General features: G+C 49.1%; 1 protein-coding gene across 2 annotated transcripts in view; it reads left to right on the forward strand.

The window, feature by feature from the left end:
* Positions 1 to 11,308, forward strand: part of Akap13 (A-kinase anchoring protein 13) — a 298,302-nt gene extending 286,994 nt beyond the window's left edge. For both annotated transcript variants that reach the window (XM_036185301.1, XM_036185311.1), the window contains 6 exons: positions 27 to 97; positions 587 to 631; positions 3,354 to 3,404; positions 4,209 to 4,658; positions 5,885 to 6,215; positions 7,359 to 11,308. In XM_036185301.1, the coding sequence (XP_036041194.1) occupies positions 27 to 97; positions 587 to 631; positions 3,354 to 3,404; positions 4,209 to 4,658; positions 5,885 to 6,215; positions 7,359 to 7,408 (998 nt within the window). In that variant the 3' untranslated portion in view covers positions 7,409 to 11,308. The remainder of the gene's footprint in view (positions 1 to 26; positions 98 to 586; positions 632 to 3,353; positions 3,405 to 4,208; positions 4,659 to 5,884; positions 6,216 to 7,358) is intronic.
* The last annotated feature ends 995 nt before the right edge of the window (positions 11,309 to 12,303 follow it).

Below are 12,303 nucleotides of genomic sequence, written 5' to 3' on the forward strand. Positions count from 1 at the left end.
TTTTCATCTGTTTGTGTTTTGTTCAGGAGGAGAGAAGGAAGAGGGTGATGATGGCCAAGATCTTAGGAGAACAGAATCAGACAGTGGTCTGAAAAAGGTAAGGTTTTCTAGAAAAACACTCGCGTCTGTGAACTTCTTGTCACCTCCTTGGACTTCGTTACCCTTTTGAAGTATCTTTCCTTAATCTGGCTCAGGACTCAGTTTGCCACTCATAATGAAACTTCATTTTCTAGGGAAGCACATTCTTAGAGCTAACCATACAGTTGAGAGGACCATATTATTGGTGCTTTGGGCCCCCTGGCTTAGCATGTCCTCTTTCAAGGCCCAATTCTGCTGGGCCCTGACAGAACCAGGTTCATTAAACAGCCTGTGTGGTGCTCCCATGCCATCCTGATCCTGCTCTGCAGGATTGTTTTTTGTTTTTTGTTTTTTTTCCAGTAGAAACTAGTTCAGCTTCTTCTCTTGATGCCCTCCAGGGGAATGCTGTGGGAGAAAAAGGAACACAAAAGTACAGAGTAACTTAGAAACGATTGATATAGTTTTTACATCAAGATTTTCATTTTAATGCATTTTTGTTATTTTATAGGGTGGAAATGCTAACCTGGTATTTATGCTTAAAAGAAACAGTGAGGTAAGGATTCCTTGAACTATCTAGGATATTTATTGGGTTAAGAATATTTTTGTTTTGCTGTTACAGGTATCTGTGGCTTTAATATTTTATAACTGAAGAGTATAGCTGTACATTTCCTGGGTGTAAGACACTGTCTTGATACTTTGCCAGAGTGTTGTCTACTATGACTGGATCTCTCTGATTCTCTCTTTTTTTTTTTTTTTAAGATTTATTTATTCATTATGTATATAGAAGAGGGCGCCAGATCTCATTACAGATGGTTGTGAGCCACCATGTGGGTGCTGGGAATTGAACTCAGGACCTCTAGAAGATCAGTCAATGCTCTTAACCTCTGAGCCATCTCTCCAGCCCCATCTGATTCTATGTCTGTCTCTCTATCTCTATCTCAGTCTCTCTCTCTCCCTCCCTCCCTCCCTCCCTCCCTCCCTCTCTCTCTCTCTCTCTCTCTCTCTCTCTCTCTCTCTCCCTCTCCTTATGTCATTTTTCAAGGCAGGGTTTCTCTGTGTAGACCAGGCTGGCCTTGAACTCAGAGATCCGCTTGCCTCTGCCTCCTGTGTGCTGGGATTAAAGGCGTGGGCCACCATATAGCTTTGAAGCCCCCTTAGTGCCTTCAGTCTGGGCCCACTGGGTGTAATCTGTAGCAGCTTTTCCTGTAGTGGCCACAGGTCTAGAGCATTCGAGTTAAACTTGCGGCAAACTCTCCTTGGCAATTTCTTAGCCTTACTGAGGTGGCCTCTTTGGACCCTTCCCTTCCCGCCAGGGAGCCTGATGTCCTCCCTAGGCCTGGGCTGCGTTGCCCCTCCCTGGGGTGCTGCTGTCACTAAGCCCCACCCACCCCTGATGCCTGTTAGAATCAGCCTCTGGGTCACTGCTGTCTCCCAGACAGGCGCTCATGCTGAGCCTTGCTTTTGGGTCCTGCATACTTGAACCCATGCCTTTCTAGGGCTGGGTTCCTGCATTTCATTTTTCCTTGTTGTGTTTATTAAACAAGGGAGTTTTGTTTTGAAATTTCACATGACTTCCTTCTCCCCATCCCCCCTCAAAACATCCAGAGGATGTTGTTCTGTGTTCCTTGGCAGCAGCATCTGCTGAGGCTCCCCCTGAAAGAACCAGGGCCTGGGCCCTGTAGGCTGCTGCTCTGTGTCTGTCTCTTGAAATGAGCTGTCAGCTGATTTTTTTCCATGTGGTGAGGTCCCCTGTACTTACTGAGGAAGTCCGGTGGGAAATAGTGTGCCTGGCTTTCACACTGCCACTGCACAGCTGCAGTCTGCAGGCTTCTGAGCCTTCTGCTTAGATTCAGTGTGAGCGATAAGAAACGGTTCTCAGAACTAAGTTTGGCTTAAGTGAAAAAAAAAAAAAAAATTGTAAAGACTAGTAACAGAAATCAAATGAATTTAAGCGTAACCCATCACTGAAGAGTAATAACTGTTAAGTGTCTGTGTCTGCCCTTTTCTTATCCATCATATGCTCGTGTGTATGACCTTCCAGAGGTCTCTCGATGTGTCAGACATTTTCCCAAGACACAGGAGCACAATGCCCGCCACTAAACAAGTGCTTGGTAACTGCTTCTGTCGGGTCCTGGAGTTGGAGCTTTCTGGTGGTTAATCCCTCTTCTGCTTTTTTGCATATTGCACTTATTACACGGGTCTTTGATTTTCTTCAACACATTACTTTGTGAAAGGAGCTAATGTGTAGCCAGGTGTGTCCATCCCTCGTTTTCCTTCACCAGCATTGAGCACTACCATTTTTAAATTGACATTTCAAACATGTCTTGACTTGTGCATTTGTATATATGTGCTCTGTGGATTGAACCCAGAACCTCCCTGAATACCTTTAATGTTTTATATAATTAGCTATTTGTATTTCTTCTGTAAATTGCTGATTTATATTTCTGTCCTGTTGGATATTCCTTATTTCCTCTTGCATTTTCTTCTAATCTTTTATGATTTTTTTTATTTTATTTTATGTGTATGGGTACTAACCCCTTAGTGCCTGCAGAGGCCAGAAGAGGTCAGTGTACCCCTGAGACTGGAGTCACACAATTGTAAGCTGCCATGAGGGTTCTTGGAATCAAACCCAGTGCTCCTACCCACTGAGCCATCTCTCCAGCCCTTATACTTGTAATTTAAATGGGATGTATTGTATTTTTGTTCAGTGTATATATGAACCAAGGTTTCTAACAAAGTTTTTCAGAAATAAAGACCTTTTTTTTTTTTAGAGAAATTGAATGTTTTTCCTTTGTCCTTGGTTATTATTAATAAACTTAGTATAAATTTTCAGAACATTCTTTTGTTTTAACTTTGAGGAATATACTATTTCTTTGTCAGCCAATTTAGAAAGTAGAAGCTTTGTGTAGTACCTTTTAATAGATGTATACACATGTGCACACACGCAGATCACTTTAATCTTGGCTGCTTGCATTCATTTACTCTCTTGGATTCTTTCTTTTTTTTGTTTTTTTTTGTTTTGTTTTGTTTTTCGAGACAGGGTTTCTCTGTGTAGCTTTGCGCCTTTCCTGGAACTCACTTGGTAGCCCAGGCTGGCCTCGAACTCACAGAGATCCTGAATGCTGGGATCAAAGGCTTGCGCCACCACCGCCCAGCCTCTTTCAATTTTAAAAGATTTCATTAAAATGTAGTGTCTTGTTGTGTTGTGAAGATGTTACAACTATGTGGTGTTTCTGAGTTGGAAAAACTGAAACGACTGTTTATTCCTTTGCTAGCAGGTTGTCCGGAGCATTGTCCACCTCCATGAACTCCTTAGCATGCTGCAGGTACTGTGCCTTCTTTACTGTGTACTTACTCTTCAGAGAACATAGCACAGAGATTTTATTGACCTCCATCTTTGGGATTTATAAGTTACTTGTTGGTAAGATTAGCTTCTGGTTGAGAAATGAAGACGTTACAGCGTGTGGTCCTTCAAGAGCAACTGCTTGACTCTCAGACCTGCTCCATAGTGTGGGGCCTTCACCAGAGGCTGCCTCACCTCAGAAAACCTCCCCTTATCTCTCCGTGGCCTTTGTATAGGGTGGCTCTCTCATACTCTTTGGTACTTCCCAGGGACTACCCACCCTCTTTCTGGTCTCCTTCCTACCTTCTCCCTCCTGCACAGCATACACAGTCATCCGACCCCAAAGTCCCACCAGGAATTCCAGAAACTGTATGACCAGGGCTAGTGAGATGGTTCAGCAGGTGAACATGCCTGCCTTGACTACCCGAGTCCGGTCCTCAAGACCTGCATGGGAGAAGGGCAGAACTGGCTCCCACAGGTTGTCCTCTGACCTCCACACGTTCTCTTTGGCACATGCATGCATGCACATGCGAAATAAATTGAAATTATCTTTTAGCTTAAAGAGAAAATAGGTAACCAGGCATGACAGAATTGAATTCCCATGTCTTTGACACGGTTTGAGAACTGCCCAAAGTTGCCCTGGAGCATAGTGTTATAAGACCAAACCCTTAAAACAGGAGAGGGCATCCTTCCGTCCCAGTACCCTAGTGTGGGATCAGGGAAGGATCCCTACAGGTGGCTTTTCTCCTGGGCCTGAGTTGCATGACTGTTCTCTCTACCGTGACAGGGTGTTGTGCTACAACAGGACAGCTACATTGAGGACCAGAAGCTGGTGCTGACAGAGAAGGTCCTGACAAGGAGTGCGTCCCGCCCCAGCTCACTCATTGAGCAGGAGAAGCAGCGGAGCCTGGAGAAGCAGCGCCAGGAGCTGGCCAACCTGCAGAAGCAGCAGACCCAGCACCTGGAAGAAAAGCGCCGTCGGGAGCGTGAGTGGGAGGCCCGGGAGCAGGAGCTGAGGGACCGTGAGGCCAGGCTGGCCGAGCGGGAGGAGACAATCCGCCGTAGGCAGCAGGACCTGGAGAGGGACCGGGAAGAGCTCCAGCAGAAGAAGGGCACTTACCAGTGCGATCTGGAGAGGCTGCGGGCTGCCCAGAAACAGCTGGAGAGAGAACAGGAGCAGCTGAAGCGGGATGCAGAGCGGCTCAGCCAGAGGCAGATGGATCAGGACCTTTGCCAGGTACCTAAGAGCCTGTGCCGGGCCAGGAGACCAGGAGGAAGGGGTATCCCACGGTGAAGACCAGGCCGTGACTGAGGGTGATTATAGGAGCCACGTGGAAGAGAACAGAGGAAAGATTTCGTGTTGTACAGCAGCTTTGTCTTACCCTGAACAAGGGGAGGGAGGGAGTCTCACTCAAGGAGATAGAAGGGGGTGGCAGATGTGTTGAGATTGTAGCACAGAGAAGTCCGTGGGTCCTTCAAGCTAGCAAACACTTTTCTCAGCCACCAGCCCAGGCCAGAATAGCCTCAGCATGTCTGAGAGAGTAGCAGTTAGCCCTGGTCCTGTAGCACATGGTAGATCGGGCATGTGTCCCAATAAATAGGAAGCATGCCAAGGATAGAGGATCCCTTAGGACCTACATGCCTCTGGTCAGGAGACAGCAGGATTAGCTCTGCTGCAGGATAAAGAACCTGTTGAGCAGATCAGTGGGGTCAGTGACAGGTGGAAGAGCCCAGATAGAAGGTGGTCACAGATGATGTCTGGGCAGGCACATTCACCACCTCACTCTGTGTGATGCACGGTTTGCTTTGGCGTTCTTTCATGCTCTTCTTTTCTCAGCAGCCGCCGCTTGTTCAGGAAGGCTTTCTGTCATTCCACATGCTGAGTTACTGGAAAGAGATAATGTGTGATCGCCCTGGAACACGGGCACTGGAGGCAGATGGATAGTTTGGTAGTGCGCACATCTCCCTGTCTTTTAAAACTGCTGTCACGTTGCCCTTTAATTGACCTTGGACCATGGAAGGAAACTGACATCTCCCAGAGTCAGGCAGTACTGCTTTTTCAGAAGAACTTCTCAAGTCCATAGCAGGAAGCAGCCAGTGGCTCTGTTGCATTTTCCAGCAGAAGGGTGGATCCGCTCACAAATTTTGACGAGGGTTGGTTCCCAGGCAGCAGAGAACACAGGTGGGATGATGCTTTTCTGGAACGCTCAGGCCAGGTCCATAATCTTTGCCCTCAAGTGATATCTGCACTCTTGTGTGAATGGGTCTTTAAATGGCCAGCTATCCTGTTTCTTCAGGGAGTGAGAGTTCTTTTTTAAGTTACCTCATCAAAGATAAGAATGACATCAGTATTGGACATGATGGCAGATATATGCAGTCTTGTTTACAGTAAGTTCTTTAGAGTGTGGCTACTAAGATGCTGACGGCTTCACATTTTAAATGCCTTCCCTTGAACATACGCAGGTTTCGAATAAACATGCCAGGCTGATGCGAGTCCCGTCCTTCTTGCCCAATCCGGATGAGTTCTCCTTGCCATCGGCCCCTTCCATAACCAAGTCAGGGTCATTGGACTCAGAACTTTCAGTGTCTCCTAAAAGGAACAGCATCTCTCGGACACACAAAGATAAGGGGTCTTTTCATATACTGAGTTCAACAAGCCAGACAAAAGTACCAGAGGGGCAGAGCCAGGCCCCACCCAGCACCTCCACTTCCACCCGCCTTTTTGGGTTAGCTAAGCCAAAGGAGAAGAAGGAGAAGAAAAAGAAGAGCAAAGGAGGCCGCTCTCAGCCTGGTGGTGAGTTGTCCCCGTGGCCATAACGTCTGCATTCCACAAGAGAGGGTAGTGACGGACTGGGAGAGAGAAACAAAACAGGTCAGATGTACAGAAGCCAAGCTGCCCCCTGCCCACTAGGCCCTCTTGCTGAGAATACTTGTTGGCAGGAGCTGCTGCAGAGATGACCTAGTTGGCAAAGTGCTCACTGTTCAAACATGAGGACCTGAGTTCTCTCCCCGGAGACGGGAGGCAGAGGCAAGAGAATCCCTGGAACTCAGCCACAAGCTAGTGTAGTCACATTGGTGAGCTCCGGGTTCAGTGAGAGAGCCTGTCTCTAAATTGATAACACTAACGATAATAATAAGCCTCTGGCACCCTGCGTGTGGTGACACGTGAAAAGAATGCTGTGCAGGGCTGGAGAGGTGGCTCTGAGGTTGGAGCACTGCTCTTGCAGAAAGCTCAGGTCCCGTTCCCCACACCCACATAGCAGCTCACAACCACTGGTAACTCCAGTTTCAGGGGATCTGATGCCCTCTTCTGATCACTGTGGGCTGAATGTCTGCATGGACCTGTTGTACATAACATACCTGCAGGGAAAACATGCACACTCTTTTTCAGAAAGATTGCTTGTGCAATGGGCGTCAAGACCCAATGTTCCGGGCGTCCTGCATGTGGGGTGCAGGTTTCGTCCCTGGAGCGTTCTCCCAGTTGAGGAACTCACTCACCTAGTTGAAGTCATTCAAGCCTTCATATCTTGCTAGGCTTACTCTAGTAACCAATACAATAGCAAGACTGGGTGTTGACCTCCCAGACGTATAAGCAGGTCATCTACTCGTTTCCCTGGGAGAAGTTAGGCACTGGAGCTGAGAGGTTCTCTAGGGTGCTCACAGAGCCTCCCTGTCTGTATTCCACATTGTCCGGAATCCCTTGCTATGTCCGCCTTCACAGTAAGACTGAACTCGGGCTTCCGTGTGGGAGATTTACTTTTCTTGGGCCTATTCGTAAACATGAACACTAGTGCTGTGTGAATGTTAATCACTTTACAAACCAATCAGTATGTGCCGAGAACCCCAGTCACCTGTCTTAGCACAGAAACTTGACAGGATAGGAATAGGAAGTGACGTCAGAAGAGCCATGTTTTCACTCTCGGTTTCACGGTTGCAGATGGTCCGGCTTCGGAAGTGTCAGCAGAGGGTGAGGAGATCTTCTGTTGACCCGTTTCCTCTGCCGGGGCAGCCGCCTTCCGACCCTGATCCGGCAGTGATGTGGCTGCGGTACCCGTGCTGCCCCTGTGCACGAGTCTCTTACACTGGACGCCCACTGCCGCTCAGCGTCCAGTCCTCCTGAGCTATCCCAGGTCCTGGACAAGAAAGAGAAACGGCTGCGTGTCGGGGTGGAGAAGGACGCTCAGACCCCACTTCCGCCGTGATCCGTGACTGCCCAGGACTTGGGTGGGCCTGGCCTCACTCAGGGTGTTCCACTGAAAGTAGTGACCCTAGAAGTAGGAAATAGTTTGAGACGTGTCAGGATTCCCTAAAGGCTCCAAGAGTGGACTGAAGCCTTGCCTTGTCTTTGGGGGAATACAACCAGAACTCCATCAGCATGTATGCGTGGAGTACACCAGCTGTGGACACATCAGGATAGCTTAGGCCAAGAGCAAGCACCTGGCCAGGTGGCATGTGGAGATAGAGTATCTCCCCCACCCCACCCCATGGTCCCCTGAGACGGGGTCCCTGGAAACAGCCCAGTGCACACCCACTTTGTATTCCTCATTTTATTCTAGGAAGAACAGCAGCAGAATGTTTGTGGAACTAGCGAGAGGCCTGATGTGTACAAAAAGCAGGTAGCCTGCACCACCTGGATCTCTAGTCTAGGCTGAACTAACTATCTCACATTTCATATTCAAATCAGGAAGAAACATACTGCTGTCCCAGGTGCCCGTCAAAATGCTCTGGGCACAGAGGAAGTAGAGAGGCCTCTTCACCACTGTCCTCAGTATGACACTTTCCAGTTGTCCCGGACCTCCCTGTGGGAAAGCATGCGCCCTGTTGGTGCTCCCAGCCGCCTGCCCAGGACTAGTCTGTGCCCTGAGGCCTCTCCATGCCCTGCTCTAGGATGACTGGCTGAAAAGTAGATTCGGGTGCAGGAGTTACGTCTGTCTGGTGGTTTTGCCAGTACAGACAGGGGAGCTGGCCCCCTCTGTATTATGAGGCTGGGTGCCCTCTCTTGGGTCACAAGGCCTCCTCATAGACGGTTTTCAGATGCAGTCCGCTTGGTTGTGCTCTTACCCTTGAAGCCTGTCTCTCCTCTCGCCCTCCATCTCCATGTGTTGATCTCTGCATGCTTGAGGCTTTCACCAGCTCGTGTGTGCAGGACAGTTCATTGGTAATGTACCCCTGAAGGCTCACGTACCTGTCCCTCGGGGTACTCCCCGTGGGGGACACGCTGGCGTCTGTGCTTCACACGCGGCCTTCAGTTCCCGGTTGCACCCTCAGAAGCACGGGGCTTTGAACAGAGCTGTGCAGAAACAAACCTGTGACTTGGTGCTTGCTGATACCCTGCAAGCTGGACTTGCAGGTGCAGATATTTATCTTTCAGTTTACTTGAAAGAGTCTGGGTGAAATTTGTTAGCCTAAATTTGTTTTATTTATTTTGTGTTTGTGCTTTGTTTTTATTTTATTTTATTTTATTTTGAAAGTGAACCAGTACTGGCCCAAGAGTTTGAACCACCTTCTCAGTATCTTCTCAGTACAGAGAATGAAGTGTCTGTCCAAGTGCATGGAGGTCCCCAGGGGAACTCGAGGGTTGAGGTGGGAGCTGTACCCTTCCCGCCCAGGCCCTTTTTTCATAAGGAATGCGTTCGTCCTTCTTTGGAGATTTTAAAAGTTGCCCATCCTTTGCCTCTTTTTGATAAAGCCGGTTTGGCTCTTTAAACCCTATTTTTTTTTTTTCCTACTAAAACTATGATGTCCTTCCCTCAAGAACCTTAATAGCAAAAAGTTAGTTGCTTCCTTCTCCAAGTCCACACTGCTGTCACAGCAGAGCCTGCCATGCCCCAGACCCACCACAGGGTTGGCCTGGCGGCAATCCTGGTCCCTGCCTCTGAATGCCCCCTCTGAGAGGCTGTACCCTTCCTTCCACAGTGGAGCGAGCCTGTTTGCTAGGAGGGTAAGGGTCTGATTACACCTAGACTTGCCAGCCAATCAAACCAAACCCTGCCCTCTTCCCTGTGCAGAGGGAGGCTAGTGACTCCTCCAGGCTCTCTGACATACCCAGCGAGCCCAGGAAGCCTCCTCATTCTGCCCTCAAGCATCCTCCCAACCAGGAGTGTTGTGTTTTGCTTGCTTTGGTTGTTTTTAAAATCCAATCTCACTTCTACCCACACTCTCCAGATAATGATCAGTGACAGCTGGGAGAAGTTCAGGTCAAAAGAAAGTAAACCTCTAAGTTCCCCCCAAGCTGCCCAGCCTCCCCCAGGAAGAGAACCTTTCGCCAAGAACTGACCTGCTGCACCATCTGGCCCCTCAGTCTGCCGCACTTTGGGAATTGCTGCTGTGCCTTTGCTTAGGACCCTGGGGATTGCTTCAGCCGAGTCCACAGCCTTCTGTGGGATTCTCAAAGAGAAGGGTAGTTTTCCAGGGACCAGGACTGTGTCCTGTCCTCTTGCCCGTACATCAAGCTAAAGAAACCGCTGCTTTGGGGCACGCGTGCAAATTGGCCCCAGCATTGTGGAATCCAGTGAACTTTCCAGAAGATTGTATCTTCTCAAAAATTATAATCATCTCAGTAGTTGTCGTCCCATCTGGGTGACATGTGCACTTTAAATGGCCTCTCATCAGCTGGCTTCATTTTTGAGACAATCAAACATGTTAACTGTTTTCTTAGAAGATGGGGAGGGTTAAAAAAAAAAAAAAAGCATGCCAGCATGCCCCCACCCCCACCCCATGAGAGTCACCTGCAGGGAAGCCCTCCCAAGATTGATTTTTCGAAAGGTACGAATTGAATCTTCTGTGGGTTACACCACTATCACTGCCCTTGGCGAGCCCCTCCCTGCCCCTGCCTTGGTTTTCTTCACTGCCTCGTATTAGCAGTAAGCACAAATGTTGAACTCCTTGGGGTGATGTTAGCGTACACAGGCTTGGGAAAGGACAGGACCTTGGCCCATAGGCCAGAGCTTGCTAAGAGTCTCTCTCATACAAGTCTTTAATGTTTCCTTCTGTCCTCAAGGCTCTCTTGGCAAGTTTTTTGTATTTCATGGGACCCTGACCTGTGCCCAAAAGACAGTCCTGGAGAGTGGGCTTCCGTGCCTGGACATCTGAGCATGGGTGCCTTTGGGTGAGGCGGTGACCCTGGCCATCCCTGCAGAGACCCAGGGCACAGTGTGTTTGGCTCCTTGTTTTCTTTCATGTAGCATAACATTCCTAGTTAACCAGAGCTTTGGAGTCTGTTGCCTGCTGGCCAGGTTTAGAAATGCAGAGTATTCTAATGCTGCCATAAGAAGGGGAGAGGTGGCAGCAGAGGCCTTTTCCTGCACTCTCAGTAACTTGTCAAAAGATTGACAGGTCCTGAGTTACTTCTCCATCTCATTAAGGTGTAAGGTGGGTGGCTCCCACTGCTTCAAGTGTGTCCTTCCTCGAAACCAGACAGGTGCCACTGCCATAGTCCCCTGAGGGCCTCTGCAGGAAGCACAGAACCTATGCCTTAGACCATCGAACGAACGAACGAACGTCAGCAGCCCTGCCCTGCTTGCCAGCTGCTGGGATAGGCCTACCCAGTTGGTTTGTCTCAGGTTTCCTCCCGAGGCCTGGGCGCTACAAAAGGTGGGCAGGATACACCTATACCTCTGTTCTCGTCTCCAAATGCTGTATGAACATTTCTGTACTAAGCCCTATGAAATAAGTTGGGTTAAACCCAAGCGCTGTATAGTAATTTGTAATTATGTATAAAAGTGAAACAGTTTTGAACTGTAAAGATTTTCAATGTGTTTTCTGGAAATTTGCCACAACATACTGGCTTTGTATTTTATTTATCATTCTTTGTAGTTACTGGCTTAAGACTCTTGTAAAGTACCCCTCAGACCTTTCAAAAATAATAAATTTCCTTTGAAATCTTGATCTCTGCCATGACGTATTTGTGGTAAAGAAGTATTCTCCTCCCAACCCTGGCAGGAACCATCTTCCCAGTAGAACTGTTCCTGGGCTGGTGGGATCAGGGTGCAAGAAGAAGAGGCCTCCCACCCCAAGCAAAGCCGGGAGCCGGGCCCCAAACCTCCAGGGTCACTGAACCCATCTGTCCTAAAGTCAGAGTCCAAACCACACTTCCATGAAGTCAACACAGAAAGGTTCAAGCAGCCGTGCCATCTACACCTACATCCTACTTGACTTCTGCCCAGTCTCCCCTCAACCCCAAGCAGCTGCTGCAAAATTAAGAGCAAGTCCTGTCTCATGGACCACGGCACGGGGGTGCCAGGTATAACTGGCTGGTCCACACACCCAGCAGGGGCTGCTTGCTGTCCCCAGCCCTGGCTTGCTTCTGCTATGAATCTCATCCAACCGGGTCAGCAGAAAGACCTTTTAGTTCCCTCTGGACGTTAAGGAACTACACCATTTGGTGGTAGAGAAGCCGTGGGCAAAGCTCCCTGGGATCCCAGCTCTGCCTACCTCATTCCCAACAACCAGCAAGAAAAGAACCCTGCCGGGCATGAACTTGGAAGTGCGCGCATGTTTGAGCAGAGGCATGTGTAACCTTAGCAATAGCTACCCCACCCACCTCCAGTCCCTGGAATAGTCACCCCTTTTCAACATATTCGGCCCTTGACCCTCATTGTGCTCCAGCCCCTCCCCCACTGGGCAGCCAGCTTGGCTCATCTGTCCCACCCTAGTGGGTCAGGACATGCTCAGCCTGCTAAACAGTGGTTCCCATGGAGCCCCTCACCTCCACTGTAGCTGGTTCTGTGCCCCAGACAGACTTTGGTCTGGGAATCAAGGCTGACGTGGGGGGGGGGGGGGAAGGGGGCACCACACAAAGAAAAACAGGCACAAAGCACAGGGCCCCAAGAATCCTGGGTGGCCATTCTGAGGGGTGGTACACCCCTGCTGCTGACCCCCTA

Source organism: Onychomys torridus, chromosome 1 (assembly GCF_903995425.1).
Source record: "Onychomys torridus chromosome 1, mOncTor1.1, whole genome shotgun sequence".
NCBI classification, from domain to species: domain Eukaryota; kingdom Metazoa; phylum Chordata; class Mammalia; order Rodentia; family Cricetidae; genus Onychomys; species Onychomys torridus.